Source organism: Falco cherrug, chromosome 1 (assembly GCF_023634085.1).
Source record: "Falco cherrug isolate bFalChe1 chromosome 1, bFalChe1.pri, whole genome shotgun sequence".
In the NCBI taxonomy this organism is placed as follows: Eukaryota; Metazoa; Chordata; class Aves; order Falconiformes; family Falconidae; genus Falco; species Falco cherrug.
The window spans coordinates 8,252,674-8,272,089 of record NC_073697.1 but is presented as its reverse complement, the minus strand read 5'-3'; the positions used below and the strand labels follow the sequence as shown (position 1 = coordinate 8,272,089).

General features: G+C 37.6%; 1 protein-coding gene across 5 annotated transcripts in view; it reads left to right on the top strand.

The window, feature by feature from the left end:
- The first annotated feature begins 58 nt into the window (after window positions 1-58).
- The window catches only part of SCLT1 (sodium channel and clathrin linker 1), a 43,369-nt gene continuing 24,011 nt past the window's right edge, over window positions 59-19,416 (top strand). For 3 of the 5 annotated variants that reach the window (XR_008730665.1, XR_008730666.1, XM_027809236.2), the window contains exons 1-11: window positions 59-351; window positions 3,453-3,520; window positions 4,235-4,287; window positions 5,154-5,223; window positions 6,282-6,337; window positions 6,701-6,833; window positions 7,634-7,756; window positions 10,873-10,938; window positions 13,561-13,631; window positions 18,966-19,056; window positions 19,229-19,320. Coding sequence is in view for 3 of the 5 variants with exons in the window: in XM_027809236.2 (XP_027665037.2) it covers window positions 318-351; window positions 3,453-3,520; window positions 4,235-4,287; window positions 5,154-5,223; window positions 6,282-6,337; window positions 6,701-6,833; window positions 7,634-7,756; window positions 10,873-10,938; window positions 13,561-13,631; window positions 18,966-19,056; window positions 19,229-19,320 (857 nt within the window). In the remaining 2 variants the exon portion in view is untranslated. Of the gene's footprint in view, window positions 352-691; window positions 952-3,449; window positions 3,521-4,234; window positions 4,288-5,153; window positions 5,224-6,281; window positions 6,338-6,700; window positions 6,834-7,633; window positions 7,757-10,872; window positions 10,939-13,560; window positions 13,632-18,965; window positions 19,057-19,228; window positions 19,321-19,416 lie in introns of those variants that run through there. The other 2 variants (XM_027809238.2, XM_027809240.2) reach the window with 2 other exon arrangements.

Here is a 19,416-nt window from a genome sequence, read left to right as displayed (position 1 = left end):
CCCTGTCAGGCCGCGGCAGGGTTACCGCGCCGCGCCGAGCTGAGGGGAAGGGGAGGGTGCGATTACAGTCCCCACCCAGCCGCGGCTTTACTTAACAGAGGAAGTGCGAGCTGCTGGGTGAGGGGCTCGTGTTCCTGCCGGCTGCAAGTTCCCGCCTCCGTCTCGTTCCCGAACGGTCTCGTCTTCCCTCGCCAGGCGGGCCCCGCTGGGCGCCGGGGGCGGTGAGCGGCTGTGATAGGCAGGTTTTCCTCGGCTTCTTGTAGACTTTCCTTGAGGGGGAACTCGCGGCGGCGGTGGTGAAGCTCTTCGCTAGAAATATGGCCACGGAGCCCGGCGGTGGGGGAGAGCCAGGTGAGGGCTGTGCTGGGTCGGTTCCCTGGGCTGCCCGCCCGCCGCCGGTGCTGGCCCGGCGCCGTCTGAGGGACGGGGCTGAGGAGCCCGGGTCTGGGTGCTGCCTCTCGGGGCTGGGGCGGGTTTGGGCTGAGGGTAAAAACCCTTTAGCTTACGGTTGTAGCGATTAAGATTTTTTTTCGGCGGCTGTTGCAGTGTTTGGTACAGTAACAGCATCAAAACTATTTTGTTAGTTAACTGAAGCCTAATAATTAAAAGCTGCTAATGAGGGTAATGGCCAGAAACATCGATATTTCTTTGTGACAGTGGTTCTTCTCTGATTACAGATGCTGCTGTATTTCCTGTGTTCTGCTTAGACCTGAAAGGCAGAAAAAGCCTGTTGCTCATGAAATCTACTTTACAGACTAAAATCAATATTTCTATTTATGTGCTTTTTTTTTACAATTTTGATAATTTTAGTGTAAGCCTAATACGACTGAATCAGAGTACACTTTAATTACTTCGATGCAAAATGCTGGCAAAAATTGCTTGTGCACAGTTTGTATTCCTATAAATAGGGAATGGGTTGATGTGTTGGCACAAGAACTGTGCCTGGCGCTGGTAAGTGTTGTGGGAAAACTTGATAGCACAGCAGGAAGTAGGGCACAATCACAGTGCATCAAGTGCTATGGCAAAATATCAATCGGGACAAAGCTTTGTATGATAATAGCTTTGGGTGGCCAAAGGTGAAAGACCAGCTCTTGGTTCCAGGGACCTTAGTAGCTGAAAAGCCTGTGTCTGAGCCAACAGAGGCAATGTGGTTTCAAAAGCCCCTGCCTTTATTGAGCTTTGCATGAGTGTCTGTTATACTATGATATGAACAAATCATGGATTTTCAAATATTGGTATTTTGCTTTTCTATATGTATTTAATTTGGCTAGGTGTGGCTTCTTACTTTATACAATCTTTAGGCTCTAAATAGAGGTCGGACTAAACTAACTGTGAAGTGATAAGAGTTGCCTTTTCTGTCAATGAGTTGAATTCTCTCTTTAAAAAACTGCATACATTTTGAAAGGGGCCAGGTGACAAATTTGAAGTCTGCTTGCATGCCAGCTGAGACTTATTTGAGGCCTGCTTTGTCTGATACATGGACTGATGTTTCTCTTGCATCATGAGTGTGAAATTGAAATTCTGAAATGCTGTATGTGTTATACACATAAAAAGAGATTCTTTAAGCACTATTATATTTAATGTAGTAGAATAAATATTTGTGTTAAATATGTAGCTGTTTAAGAAGGTTCTCAGAATGAAATACTTGTCCCTGGCACTGATCGGTTAAGTTGAGTTTTACCTAAATGCATTTTGAAGTATCGGCAGCGAGCCCTACAAATGATAAATCCGTTCTATTGAATATTTTTGTGATAAGCTACTAAATATATAGAGCTTTTGCCAGAATGTGTTTAATTCCACCATTACCATTGAATGTACCATTGAAGATGAGTACATCTGTAGGGGGTGTTTAAGATTGTCCCCTTTTGCGCCTATGGCCTTTCATGTTTGTAGACTGCTTTGGCTGGTGAGGGCAGATACTTTCCCTTTCCTGTTCCTTGGCATCCTTTTACTATTACCTCCTTTCTATCCTCTCTTTTTCCTGTATCCTGCTTTAGAATATTAGAACCAGGAAAAGAACCATGGGATGCATATCTAGAAAAATAAACAAGAACCTGTTTTAAATCAAAATGTATGCATTACCTTCTTATATTCTTGTTACTTTTTTCTTTCTCTTCGCCCATTCCAGTTACAAAGGTGTCACCCAGATTCTTATAAAATAAAATAGAATATTTCAGTTGGAAGGGACCTACGATGACCAACCAGTCCAACTGCCTGACCAGTTGAGGGCTGACCAAAGGTTCAAGTATGTTAAGGGCATTGTCTGTATGTCTTTTAAGCAGTGACAAGCCTGGGGCATTGACCATGTCTCTAGGAAGCCTGTTCCGGTGTTTGACCACCCTCTCATTAAAAAAAAAATGCATCCTTATGGCCAGTCTAAACCCCTACTGGTGTAGCTTTGAACCATTCCTATGTGTCCTATCACTGATACCAGGGAGAAGAGATCAGCCCCTCACTCTCCCATTCCCCTCCTCGGGAAGTGCAGAGAGCAATGAGGTCGCCCCTCAGCTGCCTCCTCTCCAAACGAGAAATTCCCAGAGTCCTCAGCCACTCCTCCTAGGACATGCCTCTCAGCCCTGTCACCAGCTTTGTTGCCCTCCTCTGGATGCATTCAAGGACTTTGACATTTTTCTTAAACTGCAGGGCCTAGAGCTGCACACAGTGCTTGAGGTGAGGCTGCGCTGACACTGAATACAGCAGGATCATCGCCTCTTTTGACTGGCTGGTTACGCTCTGGTTTTGTTAGATCAAAACCACTCCATGAACAAGTGGAAAGAGTGGTTATTTCTCCCTTCCAACCTTGTGCTGCTGCTTTTGTTTGTAATACAAGTAGTCTCTGAAATTCCAATAGGCAAAGTTAGATGGAGTGATGCCTTAGTTGATGTTCCCAGCTCAGCAGTGTGAAATCTCATTATCCTTTGCTTTTTTTCAGAAAAAGCAGATACTGACAGACTGCGTTTTTTCTTTCTTGTTTGGGTTTCTTCTGAATATACTTGAGTGCTCAGATCCATTTATCAGTGAACCTCTCTTGACCTAAATTTGTTGAAAATGTATTGAGAACTGTAGGTTTGAGTTCCTAATAACAGATTAATTGTCAAACATCCAGCTGACTGAATTGGACATGCAGTGTGATTTGGTGCACTTAAACCTTGCAAATCATTAAGATGTGTGTGTGTTTGTGGGTTTTCTAGGCAGAAACTTCATTTTAAATTTTTATTTTTAAAAAAAAAAGACATATGAAAGACATGGAATACATTATTATTGCACAGACTTTGTAGGCTTTTTCAATTCCTAATTTCATTAAAATAATTGTGCTAAATAGAAGAATTTTATGAAGTGCATTGTGTACCTCCAAAGCACAACATGATTAAACGTATTTCTGACTGCTAGTCAGGTTTATGTAAATAATGGCCTGTGTTGTAACTGTGATTCTCAAACTTTGTATTTTTCAGATCAGAGGCCAAATATGACACATGGACAGCATGAAACAGATGAGATTTCGAGAGCTACTGCTGAGCAGGTAGGTGAACTCATGGATGGAAGTAGTAACAAATTTTGTGATGAGGTTTTTGCAACAAATGTCTTTGCATGCATAGAGTACAGCCAGCTTCAGTGTGGCCTGGCCTTGCTTTGCGTCCTTCACACAACTCTAGAGTTGCATAATGTTTTTCCAAGGAGCAACAGCAGAATGAAATTGTCATAATGGTGAATTGTGGTATTTTTGGTACACCTTCAAAAGCTTATCATGTGCAGGGGAACACATCCCTGAAAGAATACTAGATTTCTTCTACTTTATTATCCTTTTTCACTTTTTTAGACTAATCTTACTCTAAGAGATTGGTCTTGTGCCCACATAACTTTTTGTGGCGGGTACCATAAGCCTGTCTGAAAGTCTTTGCAGAAGCTAGGGCATCGGCACTTCCTTGATGCTGAGATGTACTGAAATGAACTTAGCACTTAGACAAACTTATGATTGTTCTTTTAAGATTGAGCTGATTCCCCATCAGATGCAATTATGGTTTATATCAGAGCATCTCGGGGGCGGGGGGGGGGGGAAGCGGTGTAGATACTTTTTTTTTAAATTGGGCCAGCACTCGAGGGTTTTTGAATGTGAATCTGAAAGTGATCATGTGGGATGTTGTGTATGATTACAGAACAGACAGAACAACAGGTAATGATCTAAAACTATATGCATTCACATGCAAATACTGATATGTAAAGTATACCATTACAGAAAAAGACTGCTGGTGGTGACGGTATATCAGGATCCAGGATGATGGACCGAAGGTAACTGATTCCAAGTGATAAGTAGAAATACTACAAACTATCTGAAACAAATAATCTTGCACTTTTTGAAGTGTGAATATCCAGGTAAACCTGGTCCTATGTCACGTGCTTACAGCTCTGAGAACTTGCAAGTAGAGGAATGGAGTCTCTAAAAGCGTTCCTGTAGCAGTTGGTTTTAGATAATATTCTGTTTATTCAGTGAATTACATATATGACTCTTCTTCCTCAATCTGTAAAATAAAGGATGAGAGATTAATGGAGGAATTATCTGGTGTAAATTTTAAGGTAGTAAAAGTGCAGGTAAGACTGCAGTGATACAGGTAAGAACTGTCTGTTGAGGTCAGGTGATGTTTTTAAAATCGCTTATTTGACAATCTATAACTGGCAGTTGCCTATTAATAAATTGCTTAATAATCTTTGTTACTCCCTGTTATGAAAATAACCTATATTTTCTTGTTAGCTTTTAAGGCATTATCACTCTAGACTAATATAGGACTTTCAGAGAATTACTATGAATTACAAAAATACTAGGAAGGAAGAAGTATATAATTAGAAATACATTATTTTATATTGTCTTACAGGCCACTTTACAAATAAGCATTCATATATAGAATCCCAAACGATTAAAGACTCGACTTCTCACTGTTTTCACATACAACAGTCATGTCCCATGTTCTAGTCCTGTTAAACAGGAAATCTACTGTTAGTGATTGTACTTTAGTAATTGGATTTATTCATTTAATTCTGACGAATGTCGATCTCGGAAAGAAACAGTCACTTCTGTTCTCCAGATAAGAATTTTTTAATTACCAGAACAATGTTTCAGCATTTACAAAACTTTTTCTAAGCCTGTTTTTCAACTTTAGCTTGTCAACTCTAATCACAGAGTATGATAAACACTTGGAAGAAATGAGGGAACAGCTGCAGCTTTATCAGGTATGGATGTTTCTAACATATCAATACTACAAAATACTAAGAATATAGTCTTGAAATCTAGGCCATTAGTTTTCTCAATAAAGGAAAGTGTGCCTGCGTCATGCTTCACAAACTTGCAGGACTGCAGTCTGCCTCAAGTGGATGAATGGAGAGCGTTCTATGACCAGATTGGGAGATTGTCCAATTTGCACAGAGTACTGTGAGTTTGGAATAGTGTTGTGAAATGAAACACACATGGTTTATTTCTTTAGGTGTTCTGATATGGTTGCAGGTATTTTCCTAGGTGACAATCAGGTGAGGCAGCTGTTTCCCTCTTTCCTCACAGGTCTGATCTTGGCTATGCAGTCCAGCTCACTCCTGTAGGTGCAGATAGCCACAGCGTTTTTCATTCTCAATAATTCTTCAGATTCAAATAAGTCTTTAAATGTGTGTTTTCATGGAGGTGGAGGGGGACTGTTCTCCTTTCAATCGCAGAAAAATGAAACCTGTTAGTGCTTCATGTGATCATTAAACCTCAAACTTATATGTTTAATAATAAAAACCTGTGGCATACAGAAAGCAATTTTTACTTGTGATTTACATGCAAATGTTGTACTCTAGTCTTGGTTTGATGCACCTGATTTGTTTGATCTGTCCCTCATAAAGATTTGGCAAATAAAGTTTTCAAGCTTGGCCGATTTCAGAAGGCAATAGAAGCACTATGGTTTTGTTGCACTGGTTAGTTAACGAACCGGTCTGTCTGACTCATGTAACTGAAGCTTCTCCTCGACTAATTCCTAAACTATTTTCTCAAATGCTTACTGCATAAAAGATGAGTTAACACTGTATCCCTATAATAACTTAATTAAGAATCAACCTGTAAGAGCAATATGAATTCTGAAAAGTTTAATGCTCATAATAACCTCTGAATGCTGAGGTATAACAGGACTTTCATTTAGTGTATTATGCTGCGTTAAATTGTCCATATTTTACAGTATCAGTCAGAATTAAAAGATGAAAGAATTACCAAAGCTTGTGTCGCTTCAATGAATGCTTACTCTTGCATGTTTTTGTGTTAGGTACAAATGAGTGATATGAGGCTAAAATTTGAACAAGTCACCAAGGAAAATGAAAGGTAAATAATTACACTGCCCTGTCACTGCTGTTTTTCTTTATTTCTAAACCTTGAAAAGCTTTTTTTCTGGGCCCTTGAAATCTTTTGTATCTACTTAATAGTTGAAGATTTCATAGTCACGAGCTTAATGTTAGTCTTTAAGTGCTTAGTATAGATTACAGTACCAGCTTTAGATTTAACCATATCTCTAAAGGACCTAGATATTAAACTATTTCAAACTCTTGCACTTATACAATATAACTTAATAGATTTAAATACGAATTCAAAGTAAATAGTATGTACAGATTGAAGGTATGGTATACTTCAGTTTTTTAAAAATATCCCTGTTTAATACTTTGCTCAACTTAATCCTTTGAATATCAGGCTGCATGCAGAGTTGAAAGACGCTTTTGAGAAGCAACTGGAGGCTCTTCCTTTCATGCCTCTGGGAACTGATATTCCTGCAGATGAACGCATAGTGAGAAACCTTCAAGAGCAACTACAACTTACGAATCAAGTATGTGAGATGTAACATTTGTACTGTTTTATTTCTGTTGCTGTGCCTTGTTAGATTAAGGGAAGCTGTTTTACTTCTTCATTCAGAATGCATTTGTTCAGAGTTCCTCGAGACTATTTTGAGTCCCTCTTGACTTTCTGTAGCTAAAGAAACACGTACTTTCAACTTAAAGACCTGAAGGTACTTCTTTCCTAGGTTCATGTAAGAAGGTTTTAATATTATTTTGTGCCTGTAATTTTTCCTAGTTGACTTGATATTTATGTTGAATTCCTGACCAGGAAATCAATGCAATTAATAAAACAAGCTACTACAGAAACTTTGTTCAATTAATCAAAAACGTTGTAATATGATATGAGGAAGCAAGTATATGTGTGGTATAGAAAATAATATTTAAATCTGAAAAGATAAGCAGATTTGGTTGAGCATATTACAATGATGTATCAATCCTATTGTATATGATTAAGCTGATGTTAATGACAGCTGAATTTCTGTGTTTGAATATTACATATACTGTAGGCCCACAGTAAATAACTGTAAAAGTTTGAGCTGTAAAAAAAAAAAAAAAAAAAATCTGGAAAACTTCAAGTTCACTTGTAGGTGGAATTTGAACTTTTAAGCATCTCTTTTTCTGCATCTGAATTTGTAGTTTTGTCTGCGTGGTTGTAATGTGTGCAGAGAAAGGTACAGAAAATGGTGTTTCTTCAAAATAAAAGTTAAAACCTCTCTTTTTAGAGAACGAGAGGTGAAGGTAAATGTGCTATGTTAAACTGTTTTACACAAGCTTTTATGCTGTTTCTTAGGAAAAAGAACAAGCAATAGAGCTCTGGCAGACTGTATTACAAGAGCATGATCGACTCCAGCAGCAGTACCAGGAACGCATGACTGAAACGCAGATTCATGTGGCAGAAAGGCAAAAACAGAAAGTAATTTTTGTTTGTTTTTGTTAATTTTGGAATGTCTTTCTATATTATAGAGATGAGATTCTGAGTCTGTGTGTAGTGAAACTGAACTTGGGGGGGGTTCTACCAGTGCTGTTAATTATTTTCCATAGTAGTTATCTAAGGTTGAGTAGTCAGGTGTGGTCACTGATTCATCAGATAAATGCACTGTTATAATTGGAAAAGTTTAAAATATATGGACAGGAACCTGAGGAATGCACTGAATTTGAGTCATCTTAGTGCGATATATATGTATGTGTGTACAACACACGTATATAAACAAATGCGTTTGAATTGCATGGTTGGAAATCTTAAGTAGATTTAAGTCTGGAAAAGTTGCTAGAAATTTCTGAATTATACAGTGGAAGTCTTTCTTGTTTTGTCCTATGTTTTGAATCCTGAATTTTGTAAGATTACAGTGGGATAGTGGGAAAAGTACTCTCCATTTCCTGTTTTAATTTAGTATAGAGGCATGTATAAACAGATGAAAAGTTCACCAGTGTTCTTCTAATGCTAGTTTGCCTGTTTCTCTTCTGCTGTTTCTGGGGAAGGTCCTTCAGGAGGTCCTAGTTCAGAAAAGCTCTTGGCTCTGTTGAGCTATATAACAATGCTCAGTGTGTGAAGAACTAATAGAAACTTCATGACTGTGTGTACCTCACTACAGATACTTCTAAGTCTGTAAAGAGATGTGATGAATTATTTAACATTTCCATTTTCAAGTACGCTAGACCTGTGGGCACAGTTACAGGTCTCATGGAACAGAATTTTATTTACTGATTTTTGCTCTTTTGTGGTATGAAGTCCACCTCAGCAGTATGCTCTCTTCCAAGAAACAAAAATATCTGTATAGCTCTTTTGCTCCGTCAAATTTCATAACTATTTCAAGTTATAGTTATGAAGGCTCTTATATATGTGTAATTCCAGCTTTTTACTCGTGTTCCTTCTGTTTGACAATGTAACACAAGAAATAATTGTTACTGGTGATATACACGTAGTAGAACATACAGAATCATTGGTATCTGTTGGAGGGTTTAGGGTGTCATGAAAGGGTGGTTTCAGTTAAGTCACTTAAAGAATCACCATCAAATATATAAACAAAACAGTTTTAATAGGAATTTGTTGGAGTGCAGTTTCCAAAGTTCAATGGCAAGGTTCACTATTACTTACTATATGGGTAAGTTACACAAAGAAGCATCAAATTAAAATTAAGCTGGAATGATTTACACAGAGATTAAAGACATAAAAGGGTAAGGGAGACCTTCCCATTGAGTCATAAGGTTGAGAGTGGACCCCCTTGCTTTATTAAAATAGTTTATAGAGTTGGGGCATGGCTAGATCCAACCTTAGTGTGGGACTTGGTCAGCAGTTTAGGTCTAAAGGATGTAAGGAATATTCACAGTTTAAGGCTGATCATAGGATTTTGGTGGCACATAATCGTAGACTAATTTATCATTTACAAGGTGAATCAAATAGGATTTACTTATAAAAGTGGCTCAACTATAGATTCAAAAGGGTAATACTTATTATGAAGTTACTAAATCAATTCACACATCCAGGAATAGAAGTAGTTCCCCTCAAGCTCAGTGAAATACTCAAATCAAATGCCTTTGCATTTCTCAGTGGGCAGAGGGTTGAGCCTCAATGCAGGAAAATCAGCCCAGGCAGTGTCATCAGCTTTTGGCGGTGGTCCCCCTAGTACCACAGACTTGGAGTTTGTGACCTCCGAGAGGTGTCCTGCTCAGAGGGGAGGCGATTTCACAGCCCATTTCAGTCCAGGAGGGCCTCACTTAGAACCACTGATCATAGGTTCTGAGATGGTTGGCTTTAGTCATTGGTAATTTTTTTGTCCTGGCTGTGATCAGAGTCAGTAACAAATAGAACTTTTCCAAAATTCCATTGACAGTGGTACCGTACCACTTGGGAGTCATAATAAAGAGTGTTCCTAGGCTTTTTAGGGGTGTTGTGGTCTAGATAAGGAATGCTCCAAGGCTAGCAGGTGGTGGTGTTGCTCAAGTAAGGGTTGTTTCTGGTACAGCCAGTGCAGTTTCCCACCTCAGCTGTGCAAGAGTTGCTAGTACAGTCAAGGGAGGCTTAACCACCCAACTCATTACACTGAGGCTAGGGCCTAACAGGGATTCCTGAGGCTGTAAAGTAGCCCAGGGAAGCAGGTGAGATGCACTGCCACATAGTGCTGTCAGATTCCACTTGTCATTGTTACCTAAATTCTTGGTGGTTTTTAATGCCACTGTAACAAGAATGAGGTTGAGCTGCCTTTTAAGCTTAAATGCTACTGGTCTCCCACAGAAAATGGCTTCTCAGTTAAACTCTTGTATTTTAGGTTTTGCTTTTAATGGAGGAGCAGAAAATAGCTATAGGAGGTAAATAGAGCTAGGTAAGGTCACCTAGAATTAGAATTGACAGGATGCAAAGATGAGAGAGGATATCCTTGTAAGGGTTGAAGATAGTAAATAAGGGAGTTGTTAGAGTAGGTTTCTGGCATATGCTTGGCCTTGAGACTGTCGGATAAACACAGTGCAATTAGTAGATATTCCAGCCTAGGGACTTGAGTCTTCTCTGTGCTCTAAAGACACTTGGCATGCTGCAGACGATTTCTCTGTGTTATGCTAGTTTTCCTAGGGTGACAAAGTTCATGTTCAGGGACTCAAGAGTTTAATCAAACAATTACTTGTATGGGCACAAGACATCCTGTGTGGCAAAGAGCAAATTAAATGTGTCCATACAGCCATTTTCTTGAGGGGTACGCATCTGCTGCTGTGCTTAATAGTAGCATCATAGTCTGTGTCACTCTTTAAAGGCAATACTTATGTATGCTTTCATACTTTGATAGTAAGTGTGTATGAGTTTTGGAAGGAGGCAATTTGTAAAGTGCAATTCAGATACATATTTCAGTAGTAAATCTAATCTTCCAGATTGCTAGGTCAACAGCTAATAGCAATCTAATCAAAATCTACAAAAGCATGCTGAATTTCCTGCAATGTGTATAATTTTTTAAAAAAATGTTTCGTTGACTATGAAACTCTCTAATTATATGCTCTTTATGATTACAATGATTATAAGAAGCTCTGAATTCTCTTTTTTAGGATCAACTGACTGGCTTTCAACAGTTGACTCGGCAACTTCATATAGCCAATGAGAAAATAGAGTTGGTAAGTAAAACTTTCTGAACAGTGACCTAGTAAACTTTTTTTTTCCTCTGCTAGAGTCTCAAAGTATGAAAGAAAAGCAAAAAGACCTTTATACATACCTTTATACATTCTTGAAAAAAATTGTGCCACTCAGATTTGCAAACTTCTCTAGGGACCAGTGAAGAAAAAAGTACTAATAGCTTTTTTTTCCTGAACTGCAAACACCAGGTCAGGGTGGTTTGGAGTTCATATTGTGTGAGCTCTTTCTTCTAGAAGTCAGTGGTAAGCTTACTTACTCAGAATTTTAGTATGTGGTGAGTGTACTTGAGTCACACACTTAAAACCATCTTCACAAAAGAAAAACTTACTTAAATGATGACCTCTTATGTAGGCTAGCTCTGCCACACATTTATCAATTCGTAGTTTGGCACTGCTGGCTTCTTTGTCATTGAATTTTTCAAGATTTTTTTCTGAGCTCTAATCATCTGCTAGTGCTTCATCCATATCCATAGGTTATAAGACTTATTAGTCTTTAAGCTTTAACCTAGGACATCCAGGATTGACAAACAATTTTAATATCATACAAAAGTCAAGGTGAAGTTTCTGGCTGAGCAGCTGCTTCTCTGAAAGACATGATTCCTGTGTGATCTTTTAAATTTTTTTTAATTTGTTTGTTGGATGCTAGCAGTGCAGAAAGACTCCTAACCTACTCTAGACAGTCCATTTTTTTCTGTCCTCATCACTGGAACTTTTTTCCTCACATCTGACCTCCTGTTAAAATATAAGCCTGTTTATTTTGTGTGAAATGTAGATATGAAGGAAATATTCCTACATTCTGTCACAGTGCCTCTGTTACTGGAAACTTTTATATTGCTATCTTTTCCCTTTTCCTGCTCTTTCTGTTCTGCTCAAAGCAAGTTAAGTCTTCACGTGTTCTTTGACAATGTTTTTAAGATGTGTAATCACTCTTCTTGCTCACCTTCAAATTCTTTTCAATTGTGCTATCATTCTTGAACTGTGGTGCTGGTAACAGCATAATACTCCAATTGAGCCCTTACCAGTGCTGAGTAGTAGTATATTGCATAATACTACAGAATTGTGTCTTGCAAGCAGTTGTCCTGTTTGCAAGCTATTTAGTTAATATTAATAAAAGCAAAATAATGCACTGAGTACAGGTAGTCGGTGATGGTCTCAAGATTAACTGTTCTCTAAGGACAGATACTTTAGAGTTAGTGGAGGGTTTCTGTCTGAAAAGTCTTGAGCACATATAATGATGAGCTTTTAAAGCAGTTTTGCTGAGGATTTGGCTCTGTTTGATCTGCCATTACAAGCAAATCAGTAGTAGGTACCTTAAAACAAACAGAATCACTGAATGCCTAAAAGCATAAAAGTGGAAAGAAATGGTGTGAAGAGGAGACAGTCAAGTGTGTGAACTCTTTGAAAGAGATGAATTGGATGATGTTAAGATAGAGAGAGATCATTATTTGTTTGCATTATCCAAAAAACGTTTGGCAAGGTCTGTTAACAATGGCATAAAGTTATGGGCTAAAAAAGCATTGCCTTTTCTTGAACTAACAAACTGAAAAATAGGAAGTAAAGAGGCAGAATAATTAGTCAAGATTTTTAATTGTGGCAAAACAGCTGTGCTTCCTAGGTGTGCTCAGGTTAGAGTTGTTCAGCATATTTATAAATGTTCTGGAAATGAGATTCAGTACTGAGGCAACAGTGTTAACTACTTATGTTAAACTATTTAAGGTAGTGAAAACTGAAGTAAATGGCAGAAATTTGTAGAAAGATCTGATTATGTTGAGTATCTGGGTGAATTTTACTTAACATTTCATTGGTATTAATAAAAGCAAAATCATGCACGTGGGCAAGAGGGAGCTTTTGCTTTGGGTACTCTGTGATGGTCTTGAAATTAACTTGCCACTCAGAATAAGTATTTTAGAAGTAGGAAGTGTCTAAAACAATCCTTTAGCAGCAATCAAAAAAGCAAGAAGAATGTTGGCAATTACTGGGGGTAGAGGTGGGTAAGGAATATATTGTGCATAAATCCATAGTACAGTAGCATCTTGAATGCTGCTTGCAGTTGTGGTCATCTCTACTATTTCAATGTAAGGTATATGTAAGATCTAGAAAAGACTAGTAGGGTGACGAAAATATAAAATGATTCTGAAAGGAGAAGACAGTTGAAGGAGAAAGCCATAGTGCTGGAGGTGTCAGTCATAGTAAAAACGAAGGAGGAGCAATCGCTCCATCTTTTTCATAGATTTAAACAAACTAATTCTTTCCAGCAGTATGTGGTCTACTGTGGTATTCACTGTCACAAGGTATTCTAGATACCTAAACTACATGGAAATGCAGATGGTAGATCTGAGTTATTACAGTTCTCATCTCAGGAAGTTCTTATACTACCAAAATATGGGGAAAGAGGGGGATAATTAGGTAACATCACTATGCACTTGCCTTTGTAAAATTCTCTACATAAACCTTGGCACTTGGGAGACCAGGCACAGTGTTAAATAGACCTTATTAGCTAATGTATGATATTATATTCTGTAGAAATGCCCAATAAAAATTCTGAATCTGTAACATTTTCAATACAATAAAGAACATGTTCCTAAATATCTCCTTATTTTGCAGAGCAATCAACAGTTTCTGAAAACTGTAACAGAACAGAACGTGGAACTAGAACAGCTACGAAAACAACTGAGGTATAAACCAGGCAATTTAAAAAAATTATTAAATATCTTTTCTATAGCTGTTTTGAACCTGCTGCTGTATCACGGGCCTTGCTTGTACGGGAAACTGACTTGATAGTGGTAGTTATGATGGTTTCAGTAAACTCAGTTTGTTAGAAGTGTGTGCATCATAAGTGCTAGGGTAGCATATTTCCATTTAGTTTTATTTGGTTCAGCTGTTTCCTGAAATAGTGAACATTTGCCCTTTAATTTAAAAGAAACAAAGTGTTGGTATCACAGCAAGATTGACTCTGAAGATAGATTTCCATTAGAATACAGTTTGCTCAAAATCCAGTTACATAATAACTCATTAGAAAACTTCCATTCACTGTTTCTCAATAAAAAGCTCTAAACCATAGGCTTTTTGAAAGTTAGAGGTCAGGGAAGTGTTAATTATATTCCTGAGGTATATCAAGGAAAATGAGAAAAATACCTGCAACACAACTTCAGATTATTTGTATTTACAGCCAAAGTCTGTTCAATGCCAGTTTACTGATCTGTTAACTCTTTTAATTAGTGATGGCTGAGGTCAAAATAAATTTCATTTCAGTAAACGGTGAATTTGTGAAGTGACAATAAAAAGGAAATGATTATCAATCAGTGACTTTTTCTTTGTATAACATTACCTGGAGCTTTAAATAAACTTTTTAAAATAAACTTTCAAGTTTAATAAGCTTAAAATTTGTGATGTACTCTAAATTGTGGTTTCATTATTAAATTTTCCTTTGATTTTTAGTTACTGTAATTTCCTTTGATACCGTGATCAAAATATTTAATATGAACTGCTATGATGTTTTAGTTATTACCTTTTGATTTTCAAGAACATCACCCCAACAGTGGTAAAACCATTTCCATTTTTATGTAAACAGTTTAAGATGGCCCTGGCTCTGTGTGTTTGCATGCACATGTGTTCGTGCACTCAGTTTCATATGCAGCTTTTGCAGGTAACGCTGGTATGTAGAAACCTAGGTGGGCTGAGTGCGTACTGATGCTGATTTTTATCCCTCCAAGAAAGAATGGCTGCATCAGACGTTCCCTCTCCTCTGTCACAGACCCATACAAAATATTACATGAAGAGCCATTGGTAACTGTTTTAATGCAAAGTTTGTCACTGTAAAGACCTGGTGTTTCAGATTTCAGCATCTGTGCAGTGACTAGAGTACTAATTGTAGATCTTAAAGTTACTGTGTCGCAATACCCGTAGTAAAAATATACAGGTTTAGAATGAATGAACAGATTAATTAGCGTTAAGTATTGGTCGTTGTTGAATGTTTGGATACAACCAATTTTAAATTTTTTAATTTTAAATTTTTACATTAAACTTTCTTGCTGTTAGAGCAATAAAAATCAGCTGCTTCTAGTATTAAGCTTTCACCCCCTGCTTGGTACGTCATGGTTTACTTACTAGAAGAATTTTGTTTTAAACAATGTTTATTTTTATGTTTCCTTTGTACAATAAATTTAGGAAAAGAACCTGCTTACAAATGCCAAGTTACCTCAATCACCGAAGATGTGGTTTTGAGGCAGACTTCTTAGCACCTCGCATTTTTATTAGCAAGAATTTTTCCATGGAAAAACTATTTTTTTCAAAATAGTGTGTTTTGGAAGAGGAAAATACTATGGCAAGCAATCAAAGGGCTAAGCTGATATTCAAGTTATTTGCTAAAATAAAGTAATTCCAAACTCAGACATCACTTGGAATTTGGTTGTGCATGCTACTATTCTTTAAAAAGAAAGAACAACATTTTCATATTCCTGCTTCTTTGGAATTTCTTTCCTTCCAGAAGGTATTAGTATTGAGTTATTGTTACCTCATTCATCTATAAATCTTTGGTCTTGAATTGACATGCTTACATTGATTCATGTAATAAGTATGTATGAAGGCAATTAGCATTAACTGAACCTGTGTTAGATATTCAATAAATGCCATCAACATTCAGTTTATTACTGTATTTGTAACACTCAGTGGATTTGACTTTAAAAAACCCAACCAAACAAAAAACGCCCACAAAAAAATCCCCTAAGCAAACAAACAAAAAACCCCTTAAAATCTTACAGGTTCTGGTTGAGCAGCCAGTTAAGTGCTTTTGTCAAAATTGCAGATGTCATGGTTTCGTTTTTTTTTTTTTTTCTTCTGTCAAAATTGCAGATGTCATTATTTCCTTTTGTCTCATCTTTATTTCCTTTTTTACAAGGAAGCTCCTTTTTAGGCTTGATCCTTGGAGTTAAATGCAGTTCTTCAGTGATACTAATTTGATCAAATAATTTGGAATGTGGCATGACAACCAAAATGGTCAGACTCTTTGATTCAGAGCCGTGCCCACGCTGAAGGATCTCTGTAACTCTGTATGGCACTGGGTGTGGATAGTAGAAAGGAAGTGCATGTTTTCTGCTTAAACTGCTGCTTCATGAAGAAGGTATATTAAGAGGCTGAAATCCCTGGGACTGACTGAAAGCTAGTGGATCATCTTGCTCTGAACTTTTATTCACACACACTCAAATATCTCTGCATGTTTTTGATTAGGTGCTGTTTTATAAACAGTGAAAGTGTGAGTGAATTTAGACTTCCATCTAAGTATCCACAGGGCTGGAGTAATCCTCTTCTGCTTGGTTCAGAACACTAGATTTCTGATTTTAATATGTTCTATTTGGGGCAAGACTGCTCAACACGTGGTTTAAGTCAATCAAAGCAGAACTGCATGCCATTAATTAATAAATGGACAATCAGTGGCCTATACATTAATGATCAATAGTAATAATATAACAGGTAAATCATGACACTAGGCATTTGCAATATATCACTGAAGAAACATAAATCTCTAAACAGCCTTTTGTAGTTGATGCCGTGAAGTACCGCTCTTGCGCGCTTGCTTGCTCTTACAGAGGTACACACCCCCTCTCTCACGGGAGGCGTGGGTTTAGGGTACGTGCACAACGCACGGATACTCCCTTTTTGGGAAATACATGTTCCCTCATCTACACACCTTTCATGCTGGAGGTGTGGGTCTTCCAGCTTTATGCGTTCTTGTGCCACTCCCTGAAGGCTGCTACTGGTGCCCTGCTGAGAAGGCAGCCCTTGAGTTCCCACGTGCCCACCTGGTGTGTTGGTCCCCGTGTGTCTCACCTGTGGTGCCACCTGGGTGTAGGCCGTTCCTGGGGTCTGCTGGGGCAGCAGCTCTCGGGCTTGGGAAAAGGTGGTAATGCCAGTGGGGTGTCTCCTGGCATGTTGCAGCTTTGCTGCTGGGCTCTCACTCTAAGGTCCGTCACCCACAATTGCAAGTTTTCGTGTTTCCTTTCAAGTTGTTGCTTTTCAGAAGTCTCTGTAGTTGCTTCATCTGACTGGTGTTGATCATGAGCAACCTTTGTCATTGTTGCTCTCCACGTAGCATCTCAGTTTTGGGCAAAGAGGCTCTTGGAGGAATTTCGCATTTCTGATTATGAGCACTGATTATGCTCACTTCTCTTTTAGATTAGCTAAAAGTCCTTGCAACCCTAAAAGCATTACTATATTAAACTTAAAAAGCTAATGATGGCAGTACATATGCTGTACTATTTATATACTATTACACTAGCTATTAAAGAGTCATAGTCTGTCATGCATAAAGGCAATGTAGTATTTGATGTATTTCTATACAGAACTTAGGTTTAAACAGATTTCATTTATATGCTAGAATTTTTACTAATTAATAGTGCTTTGGTGTTTCAAAGCTCTGTTGTATACAGTTAATCGTGTAGTCCACTGTATTACTGCTCTCTTGAATTAACTACTAGCGGCTGCCTCTGGAGAGGGTACGCTTAACGGTCGGTGACTGAATGGTCTTCACCAGTGACATGAACTGTTGAGTTCAGCTGCGAGTATTAAAAATGTCTTAATCTATATGCTAATGAAATATTTTTAAAGATCTGTAGATAAAACATAGAAACTAAGAAACTTGGTATTGCTAGAGCATTTCAGAATCTTAAGGCTTTTAAACAGATAACGTGCCGGGATTATGTTAAGGATCTATTGCACAGTGAGAATAAAAGCTGCATCTTTAGAATCAATGTGTTCCCTGTTAAACACACACTTTTGAATTTTATCTGAATTTGGTCATTAAAATTTACTTTTATGACTTAAGCTGTGCTGAGTTTTATGACCACTTCAGATTTATTTTATTTTTCGCTGCTTATGATGGATTTTAAGGTTTGGTTTGGTTTTGGTTTACAGCACGTTTTAAATATTTTTGGGGAAGCAACTGAATGTCTTCATAAATTTGACGGTTTTTCTTTGTAGGGGAAAGTTGTGTGATTCAAATGGAGCAAGATCAAAGTTTTGGACTTGCAATGAGGCCTATGCATCTGGGAATAATGTTTTTATCTTTGTTTTTGCTTTTTAAGGAAATCATAACGAAATTAGCTGTTCTGATTAATTAAGTATTTGCTGTAGAGTTGCTAGCATTATGTGTATTTTGCTTAAGATTTTCACACAGGTATATTATGCTTTTGTCTTTTATGGCCATTAAATCAAAATTATTATTTCTATAAGGAGTTTTTCCTTGAAGTTGATTCTTAAAAGTATTAAATATTTCCTAGCTTCTTTCATGACTATTAGTGCTCCAGTTTTCATTAGCTTATGTTTGCTCTTTTTTAACTTCCTGATATATTCAGTCATTAGTCTTTAAATTTAGCCTAATATGCAGCCTGAATAATTGGGTTACACCCCAGGTGAAGGACACTCTATGTCTTTCTGTTCCCAAGTCAGAGGAGTAGGATGGTTGCTCATTTTAATAAGCTTTTCTACTGAAGAGGAACTCTGATTCATTAACTAGTCCTTTTTTGTTTGTTTGTTTTCCTTTTTCTGTTTCAGCTTATAAAACTTGTTCAGATTACAAAGCACATCAGTTAAATTCTTCAGAAGTGGTTAATGATAGTTTTTTTTTTAATTCCTAGTCAAATTGCTTTAAAAAGTGAAATCTAATTCTGAAAAAGATTTCTCTAGTAAGTATTTGTGGCCAATTATATTTAAGTTACTGAATCACTTAAATTTTTTTGGTTGCCTAGTCTTCCCAAGTATTTAATCAACACATACACCTTCCTGTTAAGCTATCTTTAAAAAGTCATTTCCACAGGACAGTTTAATGAATTTGGTATTGTTCTCTCGCTCTGCCACATAGTAAGGAGAAGAAGAGGGAAATGTTTTCTGCCCTATAGTAACACTATTATGAAATCTGACTGCCCTTTACAGCTATTTCAACAAAGTTGTAACAGAGCTGGTTTTCCCCCCTTTAATAATTGAAGTCTAATTCATAGACTGTTTTCTTTATACAGGCAAGCCAAAATAGATGCACAGACAGCAAATGCTAAAGTTGATGAAATGACCAGATTGACAGAGAAGCTTCAAAGCCAATTGGAAAGAAAGGTATTTTCGAGAAAGGAATCATTTTCTGTTGCAATTGAATGGCTAGTCAGTTAACTGAATGCTGATGTTAAATTAATCACAAGTTGTTCTCTAACTTGTTTTCTGTTAGTATATCTTTATTTTGTTGAGGGAAGCTCAGATTACGTCTTGGTAATATATATATTCTTTCTAGGAAGAAGATGTGATATCTGCCCAGCAAAGAGAAACAGCGTCTGACAAACGCTTGCAGCAAATGCAGTCTAGTATAAAACAATTAGAAACAAGGTAAAACTAGCTCATTTGGTGTTAATAGCAGGTTACATGCAAGTGAGATAGAATACTACATTCTTTTCAGCCTCTGGGTTTTGTGTTCCTGAGCGG